Here is a 26,228-nt window from a genome sequence, read left to right as displayed (position 1 = left end):
ACAGCAGCTGCCGCCGCCGCAGCCCGCTGGGGAGCCGCAGCCGCCGGCGGCATGAGGCGCGACCCGGCACCCGGCTTCTCCATGCTGCTCTTCGGGGTGTCACTCGCCTGCTATTCGCCCAGCCTCAGGTCGGTGCAGGACCAGGCGTTCAAGGCGCCCGTGGTGGTGGAGGGCAAGGTACAGGGATTTGTGCAGCCGGGGGGCTCGAATAGCACCCGAGAGCCCCCGGTCTCGGGCTGGGCGGCGCTGGTGAAGGTGTTGGACAAGTGGCCGCTTCGGAACGGGGGGCTGCAGCGAGACCAGGTGATCACCGTGGGTTCCTGCGCGCCCGTGGAGAGGAACCAGCGCTACATCTTTTTCCTGGAGGCCACCGAGGAGCCCAAGGTCTACAAGACGGCCTTCCCTCCCCTGGACACCAACGGCAAGAACCTCAAGAAGGAGGTGGCCAAGATCCTGTGCATCGATTGCGGTGAGTCGCCCCCCCCCCCCCTCCGCCGGGGTGGGGGAGAAGAAGGGGGAGGGGCGAGGAGGTGCCGCAGGTGCCTAGGCCTGGCAGGTGTGGGGGTCGAGCAGCTGAGGGTGGGGTGGGGTTACCCCTGCCCAGGACGTCTGGTAAGAGTGGGTGAGGGGAGGTGCGCGAAGAACAGGTTCAAAGTGTGTGTGTGGGAGACGAAGAGTGCGGGGTGGGGGGGAGGGGGGCGTGAGAAGAGCCTTGGGGCTGTGCCAGCAGGAATCTGCGGCTGATGGATGGCATGTGGGTCTGGAACGGTGCCATTGTAGCCCAGCAGAAGCTGGAAAGAGGGAAAGTTCCGGGGCGGTGCCGGGCGGGGGGTAGTTGGGCCGGGAGGGGGCCTCCGCGGCCTTGATCAGGTTGCTAGGGATCCCAGAGGGCCCCCTCCTTCTTTCTGGGCTATTGCCCTGGATGGGCTGGATTGGCTCTGCAGGAATAACTGGGCACTCTATTGGGCTTCACAGGCCCATGCCCACAAGTTCTCCCAGGGAATCATCGACCCCACCCCCACCCCCATCTCTACATGGCTGGCGCAGGCAGAGTTGGACTTTAACTGATATTATTTTCTCCATGTGGCACTTTTTAAAAAAAAAATGTGTTGTGTTTATCCCTAATCTCACCACTGTCTGGCATTATCAGGTCCTAACCTCTAGGATCAGTAGTCAGGCCTGGTGACACATTTTAGAGACTGTGAAAAGCCTGTAGAGTTTCTGGTGTATCTCTTAGAGGTTTCTTAACAGGCAATAGTATTTCTCTAGGTAATGATGATGGTGAAATATTGGGTTAACTTTCTCTAAATGGCTCTAAGTTCAGCTCTGACACTTCGGTGGTAGAATGTAGTGACTGCCTCTGTCATCTCCATCATGTTGGGTGCAGCAAACCAATGCAGGTGATGAGAGAAGTAACATTTTGAAATCTCTTCGACATTGGAGTTGCTCAGCAGATTATTTGATGTGAGAGAGTGAGAAATCTTTATATGAAATGATCTCTATCAGAGAAGTGGTTGTTTTAAAAATGTCATTGTGTCTGGTATGAATGTCTCAGTAGGATCTTTCAGTCCAGATTATGACTAACTTAAATGTTTGTCACAGGTCTTTTCTAGTGCTCTTTTAGTTAAAGTATGTCATTGGTTTCTTTTTTCTTTCTGTGGATACATAATTGCAGCAACCTACCCATAGAGAACTTGCTAATTGTATGCAGTTAGTGACTCTCTGAACTATGTATCGACTAAATCATGACAGATGTATTGCACTTCCTTGGAAGTCTGTATGTTTACTAGTATACCAACAGGCAGGAGATGGCTGGTAGGAGAGAAGCTGTGGGAGGCAGAGAATATATAATAACTATCAAAAAGTTTTGCATTCCTCATTCTTCCGATTCATGCTTTTAAAATATTGTCTAATACATTTCCCCAATGCCTGGCATTTGCCATGTGAAGGTCTTCTTGGTGTGCCCTTCAGGTAGAAAATTTCAGGTATTAGGAAGTATATCTGAACAGTATATGTTAAGCCATCTTATTTTACTTCTTTCATAATAATTTTGATAGTCTTTTTAACAAGGACAACAGAAAAGATAAACCTGTTTGGGGTAAAGAGTGCTTCATTACTCTGACATGAGACAAAACTGTTATCTGTTATTTTAATACTTTTACTTATTCTGTGCTGGACAGTCAAGTGGGACCAATCAAGAATTGTTTGCCTTCAAGTCTATTTCATCTTACTGGAGACCTCCTCAAGGAACTATGGATCTTGTTTATACATTTAGTGGGAAATGGGCAGAGAATCTAGTTATTGAATCTTGTCTGGGGAGTTCAACGTATACATCTTTAAAAGATTCACTTTCCTGTTCACTGAGGATCTGATGGCCAACTCCAGGTATACTGGGAGTTGATGGATGTTTTCCCCTTCTCTCTTCATTTGCCACCTGACCTACCAATTAATAATTTAATTTGAAAATTAGGAAACCTTTTAAGGTAGAGATTAAGTCTGTTACTAAGATGGGACATTCTAAAGCAGCATGTATGGTTTAGCTATGGGAAAGGTAAATTTAGAACTGCAATTACTGGGAAAGAGAAGGCCCTCACACATAGCTTGCTAGGGAGGAGGGGATGCATTTGAAAGCAAACATTTTTAAATGAAAAGATCCTTATTTAAATTGATATTTGGTAGATTTCTGTCAGTTTGATGACTTTTTTTTTGTCCAGACACTAGAAACTGGAAAATGAAAAGGCATTTTGTATATCTTATAGGTGTTTTGGCAACATGGATGGAGTAGTAGAAGCTGTACTTTTTTATTTCAGCTCAAAGAAAGAACCTTAAAATAAGGTTAAAGAAAACACATGTAGTAGTGGGATATTAAACAAAGAAATCTAGTCATCCTGACCTTGTGATAACAAGAAAGAAACTCAGCAACTTTATTTTTTGTTTTCTGTGTATAAAACAAGTTTACCTGGCCATCAGGTTGTTGGGATTTTCCTATTGGAGGAGATTGGTCTACAGCAAAATAGGGAAGCTGGCCCTTGGTGACTGTCATATTGGTCATATTAAGTAACTGAAGTCCAATTGTTTTATCATTTAATCAAGATTTTCATGTGTCTGGGTTCTGGGAGATGTGGTTCTTAGGAGAATATTTAAAGAAGAACATTTCTTCTTAGAATAGTTAAAAAGTCAAATTTTAGGGGGACTGGACAAATACTTTAGGCGGTATATCCTGGTGAGGGTGAAGACTGGAACCTACTTTTGGTGCTTGTCCCTCATGTCCATAATACTCTCCATTTTTTGTTCCAGCAACTGACCTCTCTGGCTTCCCTTAAGTCCCAACAGGAAGCTTTCCCTAACCCCTCTTAATTCCAGTGGTTTCCCTCTTTTAATTTTTTCTTATAGCCTTAATTGCTGAGGTGTTGCCTCAAATAAACTGAGACCTGAGAAAGTCCTTAGCTTAAAAAGACTAAGGTCTTCCACTGTGTCTAGGGCGATCTCTAGTCTTCCTGATCTCTATCTGCACACTGGACCCATCATGGCTCCAGAAGAGAGAGTGAGATTGGTGACTTTGCACAGCCCTCCCTTACTTAAATCCAACTCACTTGCAAGTCATGACATCAACTTCCTGATGTCATGGTCCTCTTTGAGAATGAAAGACAAATAATAACAATAGTAATTTTATCTTCCATGTAGCTTTCTTTGCACATATTTGTTGACACATTGTGGCCTCCATTAGATTGCAAGTTTTTTTGAGAGTAGGGATTATTTTCTGTGTCTTTTTGTATCCCCAGTGCTGAGCACAGTGCCTGGCATAAAGTGGTGCTTAATAAATGTATATTGAATTGACTTGAATCAGTCCAGTGGCCACATTTCCATCTGTACCTCTCTTAAAATGCTGTTCTACTTTCTGTCTATTTTTGCAACATCCTGAAGGAATGTATTTCCTATATTATTTTGTGTTGCATGTTTTCGATTAGGAGTGTGGGGTGGAGAGGGAGTAGGCAATCAATCAACATTTATCAAGTGCCTACAATGTGCCAGGCACTGTGCCTGCTGGATGCTGTAGATACAGGGTCCAAAAAAATGAAAAAAATGAAAAAAAAAAATGAAAGGACTTGCATTCTCTCAGGGGAGACAAAATGTATACATTTGTATACGTGTATGTGTATAAATGTATTTGAAACAAATGCAAGGTAGTTAAATAGAAGACAGTGAAGATGCTAGCAATTGGGGGAAGGGGGAATAGGGATAAGCTTCCTGTAGAAGATTGGTGCTTAATAATAATGGAAATAGTAGTAAGGAATCCTTTTGGAACATAAGAATGAATCAAGAAGAAAGAGTTTGTACTGGGCAGTGTGCATTTTCTCTATTCAAGTCTTCCTCTGATGTTTCCTCCAGTTTTGGAGGTGACCCTGGGTTCTCTAAGGCTGTGCTATGGATGAGTGGCACACAGATGACCAAACTGCAAAGAGTTTGAATACAGGTCAGGCAACAGATTGTACCTCTGTTGTCTGAGGAGAATCCTACCTAAGTTCAGAGAGATTCCTCAGAAAATAGGCCTCTGGATGATAAATTTGGCCACTGCAGCTCAAGAAGAAAGTTTCTTAAAGCATGAAGGGGCTGGGATCTGCATTGGCAGTAGGAGTACCCACACTGGAGAAATCAGAGATCCTTCAAATATTGAAATAATTGTGTGCATACATTATCCAAAATTCTATCACTGACATTTTAGGTTGTGAAATCTCTGAATTTTCTTTAAACAAGGTATAATTGTGAGTCTTCTCCTTCCCTTTTGTGGGAGGGGAAGAAGAAGAAGTACAGGGAACTAACTGGGGATAATAACTTCTCACAGTGCTGTATAAAAGTATCTCCTTCTGCAAATAGTCTTGCATTCCCAAGGATTGCTTGTATTTTGGTGTAATTACACCCTATCTTGCTGCTTTCTCATGTGTATTTTCTTTTTAGCAGATTCCTTACTGGTGTCAAGGCAAGGTTTGACTTGAGTCAAGACATCCATTTCCACCCTTTGAAAATCCGAATGCCTTGGCCTCCGATTTGAGAGCAATAGTTGAAACCAGATATATTTCCATTGGGCTTCCCATTTTTAGGTTAATTAGAAATTCTTAGCCTCTAAATTCTCTTATTGAAAAAGGCCGTTCACAAAATTCAATACTAAGCAGAAGAAAGTTCACACTTTTAAAAAGCCATAGTTATTTAAAGAATTATTCATTCCTTTAGCCCAGCTGGAAACCCAGCTGTGCGGGTGCTTTTGCATGGGGAAAATGAAACCAACTAGATTAGAAACTGACTAGTCAAGGGGGCAGGCTACATTGTTTACATAGAGAAATGTGTAAAAGTAAAACTAAAATATTCTTGCAGTTCTAATCACTGGTAACACAGATTGACCACCTATTGAAAACAAGAGTTTGGTGATAGCCTAGTCTCTTTATCTGTCTCTGTGGGGATCCCTTTCCCAAAGGGGGTTTATTATCAGCTAGAGTACCTCACTACAATAGGCTCTTACCATTGTGCATTTTCAGGTTAATAGGATTTGAGGGGTGGAGGGCAAGGTTCTAGATACAGAGTCAAAGACATCCTCCATAGGATTTAAAATTCAAAGCGCCTATGTTTAATAAATGCTTCTACAATCTGAACTCACCTGTGTGCATCTCCCAGAAAGTTATGTTAGTATTTTTGAAAACATTCAGTTTGAAGAACAAAATGGATATGGGGTTTGATGAGGGTGGTATGTTTAAAAGGTTCTTAGAGATTTAGCCTAATTCCTTTAGATGAGGAAAATGAGGCCCAGAAAAGATGCCAGAAGTCCAAGATCATACTTAGTTAAGTGGTAGCTCCAGGACTCTAATCCAAGGAAACTTTTCATTTTCATTTATATAACTTAGTACAGGCTGTGTGGTTCACATTTTCTGTATTATCTATCTTCTGTCACCTTAGGGGTAAAAAGTACGGCTTAAAAATCTTTGCCCAATTTTTGAAATAGATCAGTTTCCTGGGCTTTCAAAACATTCCCCATTTTGGAGTGAAAGCTTTTATTTCCCGGATGGAGAATATTAATTTTGCTTCTAAAATATTTTCTGTTAAGACTACTCAGGTTCAAAAAAATTTTTTTTCTTAACCTGGACAAGGAATCAATTTCAGAGTTCCTATTATTTCTGAGTTTTTAAATCAAGTACCAAATCTTTCACCTCTATATTTCATCCTTGCTTGAGAAATGAGAACACAGAAGCAGGAATAAACACATACGCGCACACACACTTCACTTTGAAAACAATGCAGAGAAACCTATTCGTTGAAATGAACTTTGTGAGCCTGAATCAGGGAACTCAAATCTGATTCAAAGGCCAAATCCTTAAAAAGAAGGGTAATCCATACAATACCAATCACTATTTACAATGGTTCACATCTCTAGCAGTCTTACCACAGCTTCTATGCGGGAAATTACGTGATGCAATGTATAGAAAGAAAAAGTCCATGGTAGATGTCTGCTTTTATTTCCATTGAGAAGTCAGGAATACCAGTTGCAAGTGAACATTAAATTCTATCCATACTGGCATACAGCTAGTGTTATTCCAGAAGGAATTAGCTACCTGCATTGTGCTTTAAAGTGTGGTGTTTGAGGTAACTGGCTTGAATTTAGTATTAAAATTTCAAAGGATCAGAGAATTGCCATTTGGATAAGGAGAAAAAGGCGAATATGCAAATATCTGGTACAGAAAAGTCTTAAGTCTCTAAATCCTACTGGTTTAGGGCATTTGGTATTTTTTTTAACATTAATTTGGAAAGGCAGGAATGTCATTGTCAATGGAGTTATGGATACACAGTGTCCATCTCCTTGAGCCTTCATGGAATCACAGTTTTGGAAGGTACAGGTCACCTAGTTCAACCTCATCATTTTAGATATAAGGAAAACTGAGGCCCAGAGAGATTAAATGACTCTTCTAAATCACACAAGTTGTTAGTGGCAGAACCAAGAGAACCTTGGTTCTCGACCTCCAGACTGAAGGAACTTTACACTATGCCAACTTTCCTTTGGGAACAGAAGAGTTAGTTAATAATACATAATAGCTAGTACTTATATAGTGCTTGCTATGTACCAGGTGCTATGCTGTGTTTTCACTGTTGTTGTTATTTTGTAAATATTATCTCACATGATCCTCATAACAATCCTGGGAGGAAGGTGCTATTATTATCCCCATTTGATAGTTGAGGAAACTGGAAGTGACTTGCCCAAGGCCACATAATTAGTAAGTGCTTTAGACCGGATTTAAACCCAGATCTTCCTGACTCCAGGCTTGAAGTAATAACCACTGAGCCACCTTGTTGCTTGTAAGAAAGCTAGGACAAGTACGGACTTGGATTTCTGTGTATCTTTGAGGGAGTCAGAGAAGCTAGGGATTTTGTCTGATTATTTCTAGTAAGATAAATCCCTTATACACATTAATAAATTGAGGTTATATTTTCAAACCAAGTTATGAATTTCAAGAGGATATGAATAAATTAGGTGAAGCCAAGGATAAAAATGATAAGTTATGGGAAAAGTTTGGAATTAAGGTTCTTTTGTGGGAAGTTTAAACACAGTCTTCAATGTTTCCCACCCTTCTTCCCAGCCCCCTTTTAAAAGACAAATCTTGCTGAGCTAGAGCACTGTGTTAAGGCTTCTGAAGCAAAGCTCAGAGGATGATTAAAAGGCATTAGGAGGATATGAGGGAGGACTTGCTGTACCCAATTGAAGAACTGGGAAGCTTTTGCCAATCTAGGATCAAGAAACATTCATTCACAGTGATTGAGATGAGTTGCTTCTTTTAAAAAAAAAATTAAATAATATTTTTTCCCCCAGTTTTGTGTAAAAAAAGTTTTAACATTAAAAAAGTTCAAATTCCAAATTCTTTCCCTCCTCTCCCCTCCACACTCCCTGAGATGGCAAGCAATTTGATATAGGTTATACACTTGCAATCATGCAAAACATATTTCCACATTAGTCATGTTGTGAAAGAAAACATCAGCTAAAAAAAAATTGAAAAAAAAGTGAAAAATAGTATACTTTGATCTGCATTTAGACTTCATCAGTTTTTTTCTCGAGAGGTTGATAGCATTTTTCATCATGAGTCCTTTGAATTGTCTTGGATCATTGTCTTGCTGAGAATAGCTAAGTCGTTCACAGCTGATAATTGTACAATATTGCTGTGTACGCTGCTTTCTTGCTTCTGCTCACTTCACTTTGCATCAGTTCATGTAAGTCTTTCCAGCTTTTTCTGAAATCATCCTGCTCATCATTTCTTATAGCACAGTAATATTTCATCACAATCAAATACCACAACTTGTTCAGCCATTTCCCAATTGATGAGCATCCCTCAATTTCCAATTCTTTGCCACCACCAAAAGAGCTGCTATAAATATTTTTGTACAAATAGGTGCTTTTTTAAAAAATTACTTTCAGGTATAGACCTCTAGAAGTGCTGAGATGATTTGTTTCTAATCAATTTAGATAGTTTGGAATTGTTGAGACAAGGTATTAAGGATTTTCCCTTCTTTGGCTTAGTTACTTGTTCGAAAATCTGACATTAATGAGGGCAAGTGCACAGTGATGTTTCCTTTCTCAGACTTTGCAGGCAAAGAACTCTAAAAAGCACCAACTCCACCCCACCCCAAGTTATTGCTTCTACCTCCAGAGAAAGTATAGGTTTCCAAAGTCTTTGTGATGCTCATGATACTTTTATCAGGGAATTGATGAGAATCTCCAACTTCAGAACGTCCCTCCTGAATATAGTTAGGGAGGAAGTTAACAAAACTGATTTAACCCTTTTATTTGGCAGGAAAGGCATAGTTACTGTAAGAGGGTTTGTAGCACCAGATGGTAAAAGTAGATTCAAAGCCAATAATGTGATGTTCAAGTTGTGATTATTCTCTTAAGTTAAAACAAACAAAGAAACCTATCTCTTTACCTTTCAAAGCAACCCTTAAAGATTCTCTCTCTATCCTTTACAGATTTCTTGCCCAGCTTTGAGTATATCAGTTTCCCCTCTCCCCCATCCTCACATAGATTTTTCACTTTATAAGCACATCCTTGCCCTTTAGGCTAGGATGCTTTACATGATTTAGATCTTGGGATTGGTTCAGACGGCAGAAGATAGGTTGAACCAAAATGCATTGGAACTGAACAGTGTAAAGTCACTGCATAGTTGTAGACCTGGTCCAATACTAGTGGAACTCAGGGCATCATCATTTGAGGTAGTGACTTGATTTGATAACTCATTGGATCAAATATATTCAAAAAATGGCTTGTACTAAAGGTGTCAATACTAGCCTTTTAATTCTTCCAATTCAGTGTTCTATGATCTAGATGGAAATTATACTGTCATCAACTCCCAATAATTTGGAATTACAGTGATGAGATGGGAAGCAGGTCAGAATAAACTGTAGATTTGTTTTTAAAGAAAGAAATGTAATTTTATTATTTTCAAATTTTGTTGCTGTTCAGTCATTTTTCAATTATGTCCCACTCTTCATGAACCCATTTAGGGGTTTCTTGGCAAAAATATTAGAATGGTTTGCCATTTCCTTCTCCAGCTCATTTTACAAATGAGGAAACTCAGACAAACAGGGTTAAATGACTTACCCAGGGTCAAACAGCTACTAAGTGTCTGTGGCCAGATTTGAACTTGGGAAGATGAGTCTTTCTGACTCAAGTGTCAGAACTCTACGATGTAACCTAAAGAAGGCTATTAAAGTATTGCCAAATTGCCCTCAAGAACATTTTTTAATGAAGGGATGAGAATGATTTCTTGTTAGCTTATCATTTTTATTCCAACTGGGTGCTTTTAAAGCACTTGAAAGCATTTTGTTCTCTTAAGTAAGTTAAATATTCCCTTCCTAATCAGATGTTTACATTGTTAGCTGGTTTAGTGAAGGCTTCCCCACCCCAGCTACCTTGGACTAGAATGAGAAGGTAAACTTTAGCCCAATCTCAGTTCCAAATTATCAGAAATTTAAAATGAAGATCTTCTTTTTTGTGTTAATAATGTAAAGACAGGTTTTCAAATGCAGTAGCACCTTTTTCTTTGGCTTGTTGAATTCTGTTTTTGAACTCAATGCATTTTTAAGGGCATTTTTGTTTATTTTTGAAATTTCCTTTATTGTAACTCCATGCTTTATTCAAGCAATCCAGCTTAGGAACTAACAACTAGCTACTTCCCTGGCATTAATTAACTGTTTTTTTTCCCCTGAAGTCATTATGTTTTCAAAATGACAGAAAAATAGGACATAGCCTCATAATGTAAAGTATGGTTTTTATATTCACTTACTAGGTATTCTTTTGTTCTAATTGGTTCCTAGCTTGACTTCTTTGGTCCAAATGAAGAACAACTTCTCCTCCTCCTCCTTCTTTTTCTTCTCCTGAATTGAGAAATGTAAGCCTTTCAGTGGGCACCAGTTGGCAACTGGACCTTTGTGGACTCACACCAATACTGCAAGGCATCTGGGAGAGGTGTAGGGTCCAGAAGTTCAATTAGTGAAAAGAATTGATGTAGGATGTACACATATGTGGATACTCAGCTGTACCCACTTATAACTTGAATGGGGATATAGAAGAGAGCCCCAAAGAAGTGGCTTTTAAGATTGCTTAAAACTCTGAGATGCTGTGAGCCTAGAGAAAAGAACACTGAACTGGAAGTAAAGAATCCTGACTTCCATTTCTGGGTCTGCCACATACTTTGTGGCTTTAGACAATTCACTTCCCATCTCTGGTCCTCACTTTCTTCATCTGTAAAATAAGGTGCTTGACTTAGATGATTTCTGATGTCCTTTCAAGCTATGACATTTGATGATGATTGTTTCAGGGAAACATTGTGATGTTCAAAGTGAACATCTAAAGGGAGAGGGAAAAATCCTCCATCAATAGCCATGGCTTACTTAGGAAGCTCGCTGAATGTCATTGGATGAAAAATGAGGAGGGAGAGAAACATGAGAGTGCCAGTTGCATGATGAAGTCCTTTAGCCATCCTGGAGAATTAATGATTATGACCTATACTCAAATAAATTGGGTACTACAAAAATGTTTTAAATTCTAATGTGCTTATCTGAATTTAATGTTTTTGTGTGACCCTTGTGTTAAAAGTTCCCTTCTGAAGGGAGAAAGAACTTAAGTATACAATGAAGAACCTTTTAATTCTCTTACTGAATTCCCAAGGAACTTGCATTATTTGGCACACTCCTAAGGGTAATCACCAGCTCCTCTTATAAGCACTCTGGTTCACAAAGTTTTGATACATAGGATTGTTTTATCCTCCTTGCAGTAAAGGGCTCTGAAAGGACTTGTATTCAAACCTGTAGGCTGGCAAAAGACCTTCTGCCCTTTCTCATGTGCAACTCTCCTTCAGGACCTATGTGGTTTATAATATTGCTCTAGGCTTGACCCCAGTTGGAATTTCCTCCTTCACCTGGGTGCTCTGTACCTTTTGTGGTTCTTCTGTCAGCAGTTCTTCAGTTGCTTTTTCTGTATGCACCTCCACTGTCTCTCCTTTTTGTCTTTTTCTAGCAAAAGTCACAAGCTTCTTGTTACTGTTGTTGTTCAGGTCTGCTTTGCTACTTCTCAATACTTGAACCTCCTTCAGCAGATGATGCTAGCAATCTCTTCTCAAGCTCTAGAATACCTGACCTGGGAAGTAAATTATTCTGACACCTCAGCTGACATTGTAACTGTCTTTTAACCTCGAGAGACAGAATATCTGTGGTTTAAATTACTTTCTTTTGCACCTTGGATCCCCAGCCCTATCCTTCATACAGAGGGCCTTTTCAAGTAACTGTGAGAACACCTTGCCTTTTTCTTGAACTGTTCAAGTGAGTATCTGTTTTCCACTTTGGGGTGGCTCATGATAAGGTGGTATCCACTGACTTTCTTCCTTCCCTAGGATCTGGGTATTTTGCCTTTCATTCACATCATCACTTCTCACTTCTTTGGTGTTTGGAAAGGCATTCCCACTCTCCATTTGTCTTTTTATCCTTTCTCTTCCTCTGGGACTGCTGGGTAGGGTTTTGCAAAGAATTCCAATCTGTTTCTAGTTAGAGCTGGCTACACCTAATGCAGGTGCCTATGACTTAGAGTGAAACCAGCTTCCCCTCAATATGTTTACTTACATTTGTTACTTAATTCTGTGATTAGTCTAGCAGGGAAATAATATTTTCAGATTTTTCAGATCATAAAACTAAGCCCCTTGAAGAAGTGATTTTCTTAAGGTGGTATGATGTGTGGCTGGAGATCAGATCTTAACCACAGAAAGTTAAAGTTAGAAGGGATCTTAAACCCCTCATTTTACAGATGAAGAAATGAACACTAGTGAAGTTAAATGACTTTGTCTAGGTTTGAATGACTTCACTCACTCCTCTGATTCCACAGCCAGCACTCTTTCCATGGCATCTTGGTAGATCAGAGCTTTGGGAGTACCAGGAGGCGAACTCTGGATTTTTCAGTATGTCTTTTTCAGTTTTTCATTTCCAATACAACTTGATGAAATCTCCAAGAAGAGGATGAATTGGTTACATTATAAGAAGATGGTGCTATGAATTCATTCAGTTGAGTTGGATTGGCAGTAGTGGAAACAATTTTATTTTGTTCCTTTTGAGAGATGATGGTCAAACATTGGGCTTTGGTGAGTGCCTTTGAAGCAAGGTTTTTCTTTGTGGAACTGGATTAAAGTTTGAGCTTTAAGTCCTCCTGCCCCCATGTTCTCCTTGTTCCTGGTGGGTCTGATCTTAAGCTTCCTGGGTCCTTCCTACCCCCTGAGACTTACTGTGTCACCACTCCTTTGGCATTTATCATTTACTATTTGTACTGTTAAATCTTTTTATTACCTTTCTTATCTTTCAACTAGATTGTGAACTCCCAGAGGGCAAGGACCTACAAATATTTGTTATTTAATATTTGATTAATTGCTGGCTAGTGCTTGGTAATGCTGTGAAGCAAAATGAGACTGTCTTTTTTTTCATGTTTGATCATTTCTACAATAAAAGGTAAATTTCTATAGATGTTATCATAACAATAATAAAACAATTTCTTTTGATCCTTATGATTATAGATTCAAATACATATATGTCTATTTTGCAAAGTTGTTAGTATTCTGCTTTTTAAACTTTGAACTATTTTTATTGCCGTATTTCTATATATTTTTAACATTTTTCATTCTTTATGGTGATATAGTACTCCAGTATTATTGAATTCATTCTTTGTAACCATTCCTATTTAACATTTTGATTGTAACTTTGTAATGAATTTTACAAAGTTGTGATTAGTGTTTGGCTTTTTGAGCTTTGTGTTATTTTGTATGATCACTTGCCACATTTTTGTATATTCTTTTTGGGGGGCATTTAATTTTTTTATTTTTTAAATGCTGTTAATGAGTAGTTAAGAAGGTACCCTAGTCAAGTCAGATATGAAAGTAAAAATAAATACTAAACAAATAATCTTAGCTTCCATTGCAAATTAGCCTTTCTTGTTAACTTGCTGGCTTTCTTTTCTTTTTTCTTTTGTTTTCTTTCTTTCTTTTTAGTTTAGTATTTTATTTTTCCCCAATTACATGTAAAAACAACTCTTAACATTTGTTTTTAAATTTTTGAGTTTTAAATTCTCTCCCTCTCTCCCCATTCCCCTCATATTTCTGTACATTCTTATCATTTTTCATTTTTTATAGTAATATAGTACTCTAGTATTATTGAATTCATTCTTTGTAATGGGTTATTATGTAATGAGTCCCTACCTATTTAACATATTGTTTGTTACTTTGTAATAACATGATTCTGCAAATAACCCAGTGCTATAGGACTGGGGAGAATGCTGACTAGGTTTTTTTTACACTGCCTTTCCATGTTTAGCGATTAGAACTTTGTTTTTTCATAGTTGCTTTTTTGATGCAGTTCTTGGAGGGTTTTGGTTTTTTTTGGGTATTCTGAAATTTTCTCAGTTTCTTCCTCATGATTTTTCTTTCAGTTTTCTCATTATGAAAACATGCTTGTTTTTTATTTCATCCTATTAGAGCAGTCTTTGTCAGGCACTCTTTTTCTTTTTCTGACTCTAGATTAGCTATGTGCTCTGCAGATTAGTACCAGTTACTGGTCATATTGCCCAAATTTTTCCTGCCCTAACATCTCCCCATTTTGTAAGGAGTTCTAAAATGGAGCAGGTGTCCCTTGTCCTATTTAGGTAAGCTTGGTTTCAGCCAGATCTCTCTGCCTTTCCCAGTGTAGGAGATGACTAGTCCTGTTTAGACTGAGTTGGCCATGTAGTAAAGGGCACTTTTCCATGCTTAGGATGGAGAATTGGTGCTTCTAGAGTTAGGCCTCATGCAATTATTTCCTGCTTTGTAGGCTGGGAGGGGGAAAAGAAAGGATCTAAAACTCTTTGTTAATTTCCCTCATTTATCACATTAACCCCTTCACTGTTTCTCTCATCTCTGTGATTAATGAGGCGTTTTCTGTGGCATCTGTTTCCTTAACTGTTCCCTGGATTTCCTCTTCAATGAGAGAGTTGCTTTTTAATCTCTCATTTTAGGACAACCTCCCACGCCCAGATTTTCCATTTGTAAAGGGTTTTGGTGTTGAACATCAGTCCAATGGAACAGCCTACTTCACGTTTCACTTCCTTATTCTAGCAATGGGGCATTCTCTTAATAACTCAACTGGAACACAGCTCTTAAGTTCAAAGTGAAACAGTCCTCACTTGTGTTGCTTGTGGTCCTAAATCAGCCCTTTGCACCCACTCTCCCTTCCAATATTGTACGTGTCTTTCCCCCTCTTAGAGAATCACTTCTGGAACTAACTTGGCACATAGTCTTAAAGAGAAGGGCCTATTGAGGGGCAGGGGTGGGACAAATAGTCCCTGTTCTTGAATTTAAGCAGCTGATCCTGTCAGCGTCTGAACTCCTCTTTCTGTGGTGACAGAAAACAGCAGGAGATGCTACTGCAGCCAAGGGTACTTCTCCAGCTTTGTCACTTGGGTGACCAGATTTCAGAAATAAAAAAGGAGTCTCAGACCACAGCAGGATCCAGTTGGCATAGAATGAAAACAAGGCTGGCAAAGCAGTCCTCCCAAAGGCAAAACATCTACCAGGTTTCTTTCTTGAAACCTGACTATTCTGGTTTCTGTTTGTCCTTCCCCCTACCCCTCACCCTCTATTTTTGGGTGGAGGCTCTGAAGTTTTGTTGTCTGCTCTCTTTTGGGGGCTGCTCCCCCTTCTTTATCTTAGGTCATCCCTACTTTAGTTTTTCTTAACCATAGCCCCTCATTTACTCCTTCTCAACTGTTGGAGAAGCTTCCAGAAGTTTTGGTTAGGTTATTCTCTCCCCCTTATTACCGCCCCCCCCCCCCCCCATCCTTCTGTGGCCTTCTGTTGCTTGCTCCAGTGTTTCATCTCACCTACCAAAAGAAAGACTCCTCATGCCATAGAACAGGGAGAGGGATATATGGATCTTCTAAGGTCTGTGCTCTAATAAGCAGGGAGTTTTTTTTCCTGTCTTGTTTTGGACAAAACATGGATCTTTTTGCAGACCACGTTTTTTTTCCAAGGAGGGCCTCTCCCACATCTCTAAATCCCACATTAGGCTGACTGCAGCTTTGGAGAGGCCAGTGACATCGATCAGAAACCACTGTCAGCCATCCCTCTGGGGCTGACCCTTTGGGTCTCACTGTAGGTGAACAGGAAGAACACATGTCTCAGGACATATACACACACATACATACATACGTATGTATGTGTGCGTATAAATATATGTATATGAGAGAGACAGGCAGAGAGAGAGAGAGAGAGAGATATCATTAATTCATTAATTCCCTTTTCACAGATCTAGCCTTGGGGAATGGACCAGAACTTGGAGAAAGACTTTGCTAATTCCAAAAGCTACTCCTTGTCAAAACAAGGAGTATGTGTGTGTCAGGGAGGAATATGGGTGGCCGCCAGATCAGGAGAGAGCTTACTTTCTTGGCTTTTCATTATGGAAATTATCTGAGTAGGTTTCTACTGCACTGTGCGTGGTTTGCACTGAGCTGAAAGGACAAATGGGAGTGGGAGCTGAGATTTGTTCACTTGGGAATAAATTTTTTCCCTCTGCTAATGTTGCTGCAGCCCATCCTCCTACCCACATTCTCTACAAACTCCATGTTTTTGGGATGTGTGATCTCAGTCCTCCTGACTTTCCCAAAGTTGGCTTCTGGGGTTTCTTAGCTATATCCTCTGGCCCAGATGTGAGATAATTCTGTATGTGTGTGTGTGTGTGTGTGTGTGTGTGTGTGTGTGTGTGTGTGTGTGTGTGTGTGTGTGTGTGTAAGGTATATGTACTCAAATGGATCTGTAACATTATTGATTCAGGGGTTCTCTTCAATGACAGAGGGGAGACTCCATTACTATCTGCCTATCCTAGGTGTCTCCTCTTCATGCCTTCCCAAAATTTTGTTACAAGTCATTCATCAAATGTGCTTGAACCTTCCTTCTATTTCTTCTGACTTCACAAGGATGCCAGGGTAGTGCCCTAGCCATCCACCTGGCATCTCTCACTCTTACCATGTAACCAGACCACTTTCTCCTTCTGTCATACAATTCACATAGTATACATGTATCATAAAGTTTATAAACATGACAACTGATCAAGAGCACTTTTTAAAATCAGTGATGTTTTACTCTGATCTTAGCTGTTACATAGTACAGTATATAGTATGTGCTGGACTTGGAGTCAGAAAGATTTGTGTTCAAATCCTGCCTCAGATACTTACTATAACCTTGAGCAAGTCATGTAACTTCTCTCATTTCATTTTCTCATCTGTAAAATGGATAGAATAATAGTACCTACCTTACAGTTGCTGTGAAGATCAAATAGGATAACAGGTAAAGTAATCTGCAAACTTTAAAGTGCCATACAAATTGCTAGCTAGCCAATAGAGATTTTCTTTTTTCTGAAGTAAAAACAAAGTAATCTAGGTGGTTGTGAGAAAGAGAGGGCAGATGGAATGGGAGGAGGCAGTGCATTGATGTGAGAAAGCAGCATAATTGGGAGAAGACAATAGGAAATGTATATGGATTGAAGGGAGGTGGTCTTTGAGGAGCCTTCCTTCACTTGGCTTGAGAACCTTTCAAATGGGAGTGATGACTGATGGGTAGATGCTAGTTTGTAATCATTCTCACATGTAGCATGGGGGTATTGTGTGGCTCACCGGGAGGCAGAATAGACAACCCTAGCCTCTAATTCCCTGCCTGCTCCAAGGGATACTTGGAAAGGAAATAGGAGGTTGGGACCAGGAGCTGGGCCACTCTTCTTTCCTCAGGGAGAAGGGCTACTGGGCTATAGACTTTTCTGGTCCCTCATATACTATTGGTAGAAATCTACAAATTAGCAATAGTCATGTCATTCCATATGGGGCTATGAGAACAATCCAGCTCCTTTCCCTCTAAATTGCTGCATAGGCTTCACTGTTTTTATTGCTGTTGTGGCTGTGTTCTAAGAGGAGTTGCAATTGACAGAAGAAGGACTCACCCCTGTCAAAATCACAGGTCTTTTGGTGGCGAAGTAGATAGAGTGCAGGGCCTGCAGTCAGGAAGACTCATCTTCCTGAGTTCAAGTTTGGCATCAGATAGTAGTTGTGTGACCCTGGGCCAGTCACTTAACCCTGTTTGCCTCAGTTCCTCATCTGTAAAATGAGCTAGAGAAGGAAATGGCAAACCACTCCGGTATCTTTATCAAGAAAACCCAAAACTGAACAAGAAGAAGAAGTATTAATAAAGAACTTAATTCTATAAACTGTTGTCTCTTTTCCCTCAGTAGTTCTCATAGGTACCACTATTTACCAGTTTTTGCTCTGTCACTTTCTATATTATTATAAACTATTGGAGTGAAGTTCTTTGAAGGTGTATGCAGAGGCAGAAGAATTCTTTCTCTTGCAATATAAGTAAATAAGAGAATGTTTTTCTTCCGATAGAAAAAGAGATGGTATATTGTATGTTGTGCCTGGGCACAGTGGGAGGGTCAGGATCAGTAAAGATTTTGGATTGTATTATTAATAATTAATGATTTATCAAAGATTATGTGGATACTCTTCTTTTTCCTGCTATGCTTTAGAGAAGTGGGAAATATATATCAGTGGGGTCTTGGGGGTAGGGAAATATGTCAAGAGGGTAATATTCTGATGAGCAAATGTCTGAGTAGATTGCTAGATGAGGTTCTGTGGATCAGTTTGCCTTTTCCAGTCAGTCTAGATCAGGATCTGCCAGTATGTCAGATACAGTCTTTTTTTTTTTTTCTAATAGATATTAAAGCAAAGTGTTGGAGCATGTGAACTTGGCTAGCATTCAAAGAAGGAAGATATTTCTTGGTTACTTTCTTTATTCTTGACATCTCTGATTAGGAATCATGATCTCTTGGTCCTTCTGCTTACTATTAACCTTGAGCAGGTTACCCTTGTGTTCTTTGCCTTAGTTAGATCACCTGATGGTTTTGTTCTGAGTTTTCCTCTCTTTTTCCTCTATACTATTTCACTTGGTGATCTCATCAGTTCCTGTGGATTTAATACCATCTTTACACTGATGATTCTCAAATGTACCTTTTCTGCCTCAGTCTCTTTGCTGACCTCCAATCTCACATCTCCAACCCTCTTTCAGATATCTTAAAGTGAATGTCCACTAGACATCTTAAGCTCAATATATTCAAAACACAACTCAGAATCTGTCTCCCTTTCCTTCCTTCCCTGTTACTGCAGAAGGCAGCACCATCCTCTCAGGCTGGAAACTTTGGAGTCATCTTGGTTCCTCACCATGTCTCACCCTCATACCCAAGGCTTGCCAATTTCACCTTTTCACCATTGCCCCCAAACACCTCCTTCTTTCCTCCAATCTAGTTTCAGCCCTCTTCACCTCAAGCCTTGATTAATGCCTGCTGATGAGTTGACTTGCCTGAGTTCTCTCCATTCCAATCCATTCTCCATTTAGGCACTAAAGTGTTTTTTCTAAAACACAAATTTAATTATGTCTTCCCCTCCCCTCCCATTATTCATAAACTCCAGTGTCATCCTATTGCCTCCAAAAGCAAATACAAAATACTCTGACATTCAAAGCCCTTCCTAACTTAGCCCCCTTCTACCTTTTCAGGCTTCTTACTCCTTATTCCCCAATCTGTACTCTTCAATCCAGTGATATGGTGTTCCTGGCTGTTTCACTCTATCTTTTGACTCTGGGCATTTTCTCTAGCTGTCCCTTATTCCTGGAGTGCTCTTCTTCCTCCACTCCAACTGTTGACCTCCTTGGCTTCCTTTAAGTCCCAACTAAAATCCTACCTCCTACAGGAAGTCTTTTCCAACATTTCTTGATTCTAGTTCCTTCCCTCTATAGATGATTTCTAATCTATCTTAGATATATCTTGATTATATATATTTTTCTCCCCATTAGATTGTAAGCTTCTTGAGGGAAGGGATTGTCTTTTGCCTCTTTTTGTATCCCCACTGCTTAGCACAGTGCCTGCCACATAGTAGATGCTTGTAAATAAATGTTTATTGAGTCATTTAATTGAACTGAAGCGAGGTTATATCCTTCTTAAGGTGGCATTGAAGTATCTGGGACAGGGACAGCATTTTGAATTGGTTGAGTTAAAGGGGCAGTATTATAATGGAATTCTGGGATCATAGCAGTTAGGTGGCACTGGAGTTGGAGTCAGAAAGACCTGAATTCAAATCCTTCCTTAGATGCTTACTAGCTGTATGACTCTCAGCAAGTCACTTAACAACTCAAAACCCCACTTACACTACAGGAAAGTGGGGGAGAAGGGGAGAAGTGGGTGTGGGGGGATGATAGAAGGGAGGGCAAATGGGAGGAGGGAGTAATTAGAGTAAACACTTTTGGGGATGACAAGGTCAAAAGAGAGACTAGAATAAATGGGGGGGCAGGACAGGATGGAGGGAATTATAGTTAGTCTTTTACAACTATTATGGAAGTCTTTTGCATAACTACACATATATAGTCTATATTGAATTGCTCGCCTTCTCAGTGTAGGGATGGGTGGGGAGGGAGGAAGGGAGAGAAGTTGAAACTCAAAGTTTTAGGAATGAATGTTGAGAATTGTTCTTGCATGCAACTAGGAAATAGATACAGGTAATGGGGTATAGAAATCTATCTTGCCCTACAAGAAAAGAGAGAAGATGGGGATAAAGGAAGGGAGGGGTGTGATAGAAGGGAGGGCAGATTGGGGGAAGAAGTAATCAGAATGCACAGTGTCTTGGGGTGGGGGGAGGGGAGAGATGGGGAGAAAATCTGGAAGTCAAAATCTTGTGGAAATGAATGTTGAAAACTAAAAATAAATAAATAAATTTTAAAAAATGAAAAAAAAAAACAACAACTCAAAACCCCAGTTTCCTCATCTGTAAAATAGGTGGTGGACCTCTAGGATACCTTCTAAAGGTATAGATCTAAAGGATAGCCCTAAAACTATGATTTATGATTCTCTGATCCATGATATTTCTTTCGGAATTCAGTGTAACCCATATGTCAGAGGTTCACTTGTGACACGAAGGACCTCGGTACACTTTAGAACTCTTTCACAGCTCTGGCTCAGTGTTCTCACTCAGGTGGAACCTGGGAATATCAGTGTCTCACCTTCCCAAAGAGTAGTCATTAGCTTCCTTTACAAGCATTCAGGCTCACAAGGCTCAAATGTAAAATAGTTCCAGTTATGAATTAGTGGATGGAAGGCTAATAGTGAAATACACTTCTGTCCTATTGGTAGTGAACCTTCATTGCAGAATATAATGTATACTGGTAGATTTAGTAACTGTGTATGTGATTTTGCTTAATTGTTTTTATTATATGGGAGGGCTCTATGTAGGTGGAGGTTATGGGGATGTGACTGTGGTGTGAAAATAGCATCAACAAAACATTTTTAAAATTAATGAACAAGGAGAGGATTCATATCTAAGGCCAGAGAAAGTGAAGAAGAATTCCTTCTTATATTGTTCATATTGAATCTATCTGAGCAGCGTTACTGACAATTACTATTTTTTGCTTCTTTTCTCCTCCAGCACTTGGGTGTTGTGCATCTCTTGCCCAGATCTGAATGACCTTGGAGTTCAGAGGAATACTGTTTCTCATATTCTGCTTCTCCCTCTATTCTCTATCCTTCCCCAGGGAATCTGAGTTCAGTTATTCAAATTAACCTATGGTTGCTTCACGAAAGATCTATGAAAGAGGGAGGGGGGCTTGAGTGAACTGTTCGTGCTTGGATTGGTCCTGTGATTTTATAGTTATAGGATTATATATTTAGGGCTGACAGAGACTTTAGAGATTTTTCTACTCATTCTAAGATTTTCATTTTAAAGATGAGGAAACTGAGACTCAGAGAGTTGAAATGACTTGCCTGAGGTCACCCACATAGCAAGTGGCAGAACTGGGATTTAAATCTAGAGGTACTCTGACTCAGATTCAGTACTTTGTTCACTTAATCTTTTTGTGTGTCATAGATTCCCCTGGCAATCTGGTGAAATCCATGAACCCTTTCTCAGAATAATGTTTTTAAAATGCATAAAATAAAACACAAGGACTTATAAAGGAAACTGATTATATTGAAACAGTTATCAGAATATTTAAAAGGAAGCAAGTTTGTGAGTTATTAAACTGCCTATACCCTTTGACCTAGCAATACCACTATTACCACTGTTTCCCAAGATGGTTTGGGAAAAGCCCCTACTTATTCTAAAATATTTATAGCAGCTCTCTTTGTGGTGGCAAAGAACTTGAAATTGCAGGGATGCCCATCAATTAGGGGATGGCTGAACAAATTGTGGTATGTGATTGTGAGGGAATACTACTGTGCTATAAGAAATGATGAGCTCCATGATCTTAGAAAAACATGGATAGACTTGCAAGATATAATGAAGAGTGAAATAAGCAGAACCAAGGGAACGTTGTATACAGCAATAGCAATATTGTTTTAAGAAGAACTTTGAGGGGCAGCTAGGTGGTAAAGTAGATAGAGCACTGGCCCTGGAATCAGGAGTTCAAATCTGGCCCCAGATACTTATTAGCTGTATGACCCTGGACAAGTCATTTCACACCAATTGCTAAAAAATGAAAAGCAGAACAACAACAAAAAAGAACAACTTTGAGCAACTAAGTAATTTTGACTATTATAAATATCCAAATTAACTACAAATACAAAGGACATATAAAAGAAGATACTATCTGCATCCAGAGAAAAAGCTGATTAATAGAAATATATATACAGAATGGTTTTACGTATACATATACACACATATACATATATGTATATATACATATGTATGTATGTATATGTGTATCTAGTGGTAGCCTTGGGGGAAGGGAAGAAAAAAGAAAAAAGAGAAAGTTATATAATAACTTCATTATATGTTTAAAAGGAATATAGCAAGTTGCACATAATAGATTTGCAGTTTCACATACAATTGTCTTTTTTTCTATTTTACTATGTTATGGAAATGCTTATTTTATTTTTTAAATTCAGAATAAAGGAAATAAAATAAAAAAAAATTCATGGACCCAAAGTTAAGAACCTCCTAACTACTCTGACTCCTGCTGTATTCCGGTAAAGATTTGGGACCTGGGAAAAGCATATCCTTCCATGAAGCTGATGGTATTCTGAGTACCCTATTCTAGCATCAAATCAGAAACTTCAGACAAGAGTGACCATAGGCAACCTAAGAAGAAGCACGATCTTACTATTTTCTATTAAAAATCCATTGGGAGCTAAAGGAAGAAAGGTGTCTAAAGGGAAAGATTGGGAGAATGATGAATAACTGACTAATAAATAGGGAATGCCCCTTCTAAATGGTGATAGCTGAAATCATACTAGATAGATAGATAGATAGATAGATAGATAGATAGATAGATAGATAGGTAGACAGACAGACAGACAGACAGGCAGGCAGGCAGGCAGACAGACAGACAGACAGACAGACAGAAAGACAGACAGACAGACAGACAGACAGACAGATAGATAGATAGATAGATAGAGGTAGATGGCTTACTGACAAAGGAATTTTTTTTTAATGTCTCTAAACTACCTTATTTCCAGATGCTGGAAATATAATCATTAACTGAAAATGCAAGTAGCTTTCTGGGCACTATGAAGAGAAACTCAGGTTCCTGCTATTTCTGCCATTTCCCAGATGCAGCTCTGTTCCCAGGAGGTGATTGAGGACATAGGATTTTGTAGTATCAAACCTCAGAGATCCAGACACAGAGGGTAGAAGTTGGGCTTACCATTTCTGCTATTGGTCATTTGGTCCCTAGGATGGCTAGTCAGGTCTCTGGAGATCAAAGACAAGTGAATTGGAGAAGATTTCCATTTCTGGGGATCTTCTTTGAAGCCACATGGGGTGATCTTCTGAATGGTGGTAAAAATGACTTCCCTTCCCCCACTCTAATTCTAGAGTTTATGATGGGCTGATTCCCAGTATTCTACTTTCCCATTTCTCAGTTCCTCACGGATCTTGGATTTTGTCTTGGGAATTAGCGTTCGTAGGTTCATAGCCATGTAGAACTTTTTATTTTTTTTGACATCTAATTAGCTCAAAAATATTTGTTGAAGGCCTACAATTTATAAAACACTGTTCTTGGCATTGTGTTTGTGTGGGTGTGTGTAGTGGGGGCAGAAATTAAAAGCAGACTTGATTTCTGCCTAGAGTTTAGAATCTCATAGAGCAATCAAGACACACACACACACACACACACACACACACACACATTCCGCTCATGGTATAATGGTAGGAGTGATACCCCACTAGAACTTTGAAGACCTAAACTCTAGACCCAGTTTACCTCATAGGCAGATCACTTCTCCTTTCTGGCCCATAGTTCCCTGATTGGAGGGTGAAGGAGAGGAATTAGATCCTCTCTAAGATCTCTTGTAGCTCTAAAATTCTATTCTAAATAACTTACAAATTATACTGTGAAAGTACACTAGAGAGCTACAAAATATCCTCTGTTAGTTCTGAAGAAGGAGGAATCACTTTGACTTCTGGGTTCTCATAGATTTTATAGAAGAATCTGCAGGACTTAGTGACTCATTGGATGGAAAGGATGAAGGAGAAAGATATATTACAGATAACTCTTTGAACTTGAACATGGGCAGCTGGGAAAAGGGTGGTGCCATTAATTGACAGAGACAATAAAGTTGAGCTAGGAACTGATGGAGATGGGGTTGGGGTTGGGAACAAAGAAGGGAAGGGAAAGATAATGAGTTTGATTTTTAGTCAGTGAATTTGAAGACATCCAAGTGAAAATGTCCAATAGGAGTTGATAGTATAGTGGACCAGTGATGTAGATTTAGGGATCTTTGGCATGGAAATGGTGTATAGATTCAGAGAAGTGGTATTTTGGCATAGGGAAATGATAACTGAAACTGTAACAACAGTTAGGCTCTGGAGAGGGATCCTAGAGAGAAAAGTCAATAGTCTTTTTTTTTTTTTTTTTTAAGATTCAATTAAAATCTTTTCATTTAATCTATTTCCTTCTTCTCCTTCCTCCTCCCTCCCCAGTGGAAAACAAATAAACAAAAATCATTTCTGCATTGCCCATATATAAAAAATATATGTCTCAATCAATCACCCCTCTGTCAGGAGGCCAGTAGCATATTTTATCACTGGACTTTGGGAATTGTGATTTAATGGGGTCTTTTATTTTAAACTTGGGTGGAAGTCAAGGCTAATTCTAGGTAATTCTAAAGAAGTTATTTGACATGAACTTTGAGATGAACCAAAATATTTCATGAAAAATAAGATCTGCCCTCTCATGAGAGGTAGTTTCATAAATCTAGAGCCAGAATAGTAATGAGGAGAAAGAGGAGGAAGAGGAGGAGAACTAACATTTATATCTAGTACTTTAAGATTTGCAAAACCCTTTGCAAATATCTAGCCCAACTTCTTCATATTAAAGCTAAGAAAATAGGCTCTTTGAGGGTATGACTCACCTAATGGGTCATTTAGGTCATCCTCTAACTCAAAATCCATCTTTATAGGTTAACCCTCTCTTGGACTGAGAGGGTTCAATTCCTTTATTTTCTTTTTAAAATTAAAAAAGTTATGAAATTAACAAATATGAAAATGAATATACAAAGAACAGAAAATTCTTATGAATGCCCCCAAATTGAATAATTACATATAAAAATGAAAAAGAAAAAGATTGTATGTGAAACCATGAATCTCCATTATGCTTTAAAAAGCACATAATAAATTCAACATGTTCCTTGCAAAGCTGACCTGCCTTTCTGTGTTTCCTTCTATAATTCCTTCTGTTTTTTTATATGCATTTAAAAATATTTCAAAACCCATCTTTTCTTCCTTTTTTTTGGCAACACTATAGATAACTCTCCTGTTTTCACCAAATTCTCATGACCTTCTCCACTCCTCACAAAAGTCGAAAAAGAAAAAACACAATCCTTATAACTAATAAACATGATCAAGCAAAATAAACATGAATATCTGCCATGTAAAAAACCATATTCTCAATCTGTTCTTTGAGTCCATCACTTCTCCATCAGGAAGTGAGCAACCTTCTTTGGTTTCAGTTATCCGCAGTACTGGTTGGTCAATTACATTGAACAATATACTTAAGTCTTTCCAAGTTAAGTTGTTTTTCCTTACAATTTTGTTGTTATTATATAAATTATTCTCCTGGTTCTTCTCAATTCATGCTGCATCAATTCATACAAGTATTCCCAGGTTTCTCGGAGATTGTCCCTTTTGTCATTTCTTGCAATGCAATAATATTCCATTATATTTATAAGCTACTCTCCAATTGATGGACACCTGATTTGTTTCCAGTTCTTTTCTGTAACACAAAGAACTGCTGTAAATACTTTTATACTAATGGATCATTTTTCTCTTTATTTGATCTTTTTTGGAAGATAAGGCTATTAGTCATATATCAGAGTTAAAGGGCATGCATAGTTTAGTGGCTTTCAGGGTATAATTCCACAGTGTTTTTACGAAGTGATTGGACCAATTCACACCTACTAACTGCATTAGTGAGCCTGTTTTTCTCAATCAACACCCTTCCAATAATTGCCATTTTCCTTTTTTTGTCATCTTTGCCAAAGTGATGAGTGTGAGGTGAAATCCTAGAGTTGTTTTCATTTTCATTTCTCTAAATATTCGTGATTTTGAGCATTTTTTTCACACGGTTGTCAATACCTTGTATTTCTTAAACATTTGCCTATTCATTTCC

General features: G+C 39.1%; 1 protein-coding gene across 1 annotated transcript in view; it reads left to right on the top strand.

Annotated features, from left to right (window-relative positions):
* NRG2 (neuregulin 2) overlaps positions 1-26,228 on the top strand; it is a 244,802-nt gene that overhangs the window by 315 nt on the left and 218,259 nt on the right. Inside the window, 1 exon segment of the mRNA XM_072630493.1 lies at positions 1-469. Within this exon segment, the coding sequence (XP_072486594.1) occupies positions 1-469 (469 nt within the window).

Source organism: Notamacropus eugenii, chromosome 1 (genome assembly GCF_028372415.1).
Source record: "Notamacropus eugenii isolate mMacEug1 chromosome 1, mMacEug1.pri_v2, whole genome shotgun sequence".
Taxonomy (NCBI): domain Eukaryota; kingdom Metazoa; phylum Chordata; class Mammalia; order Diprotodontia; family Macropodidae; genus Notamacropus; species Notamacropus eugenii.
Note: the sequence above shows the minus strand (reverse complement) of the source record. Positions and strands in the feature narration are given on the sequence as shown.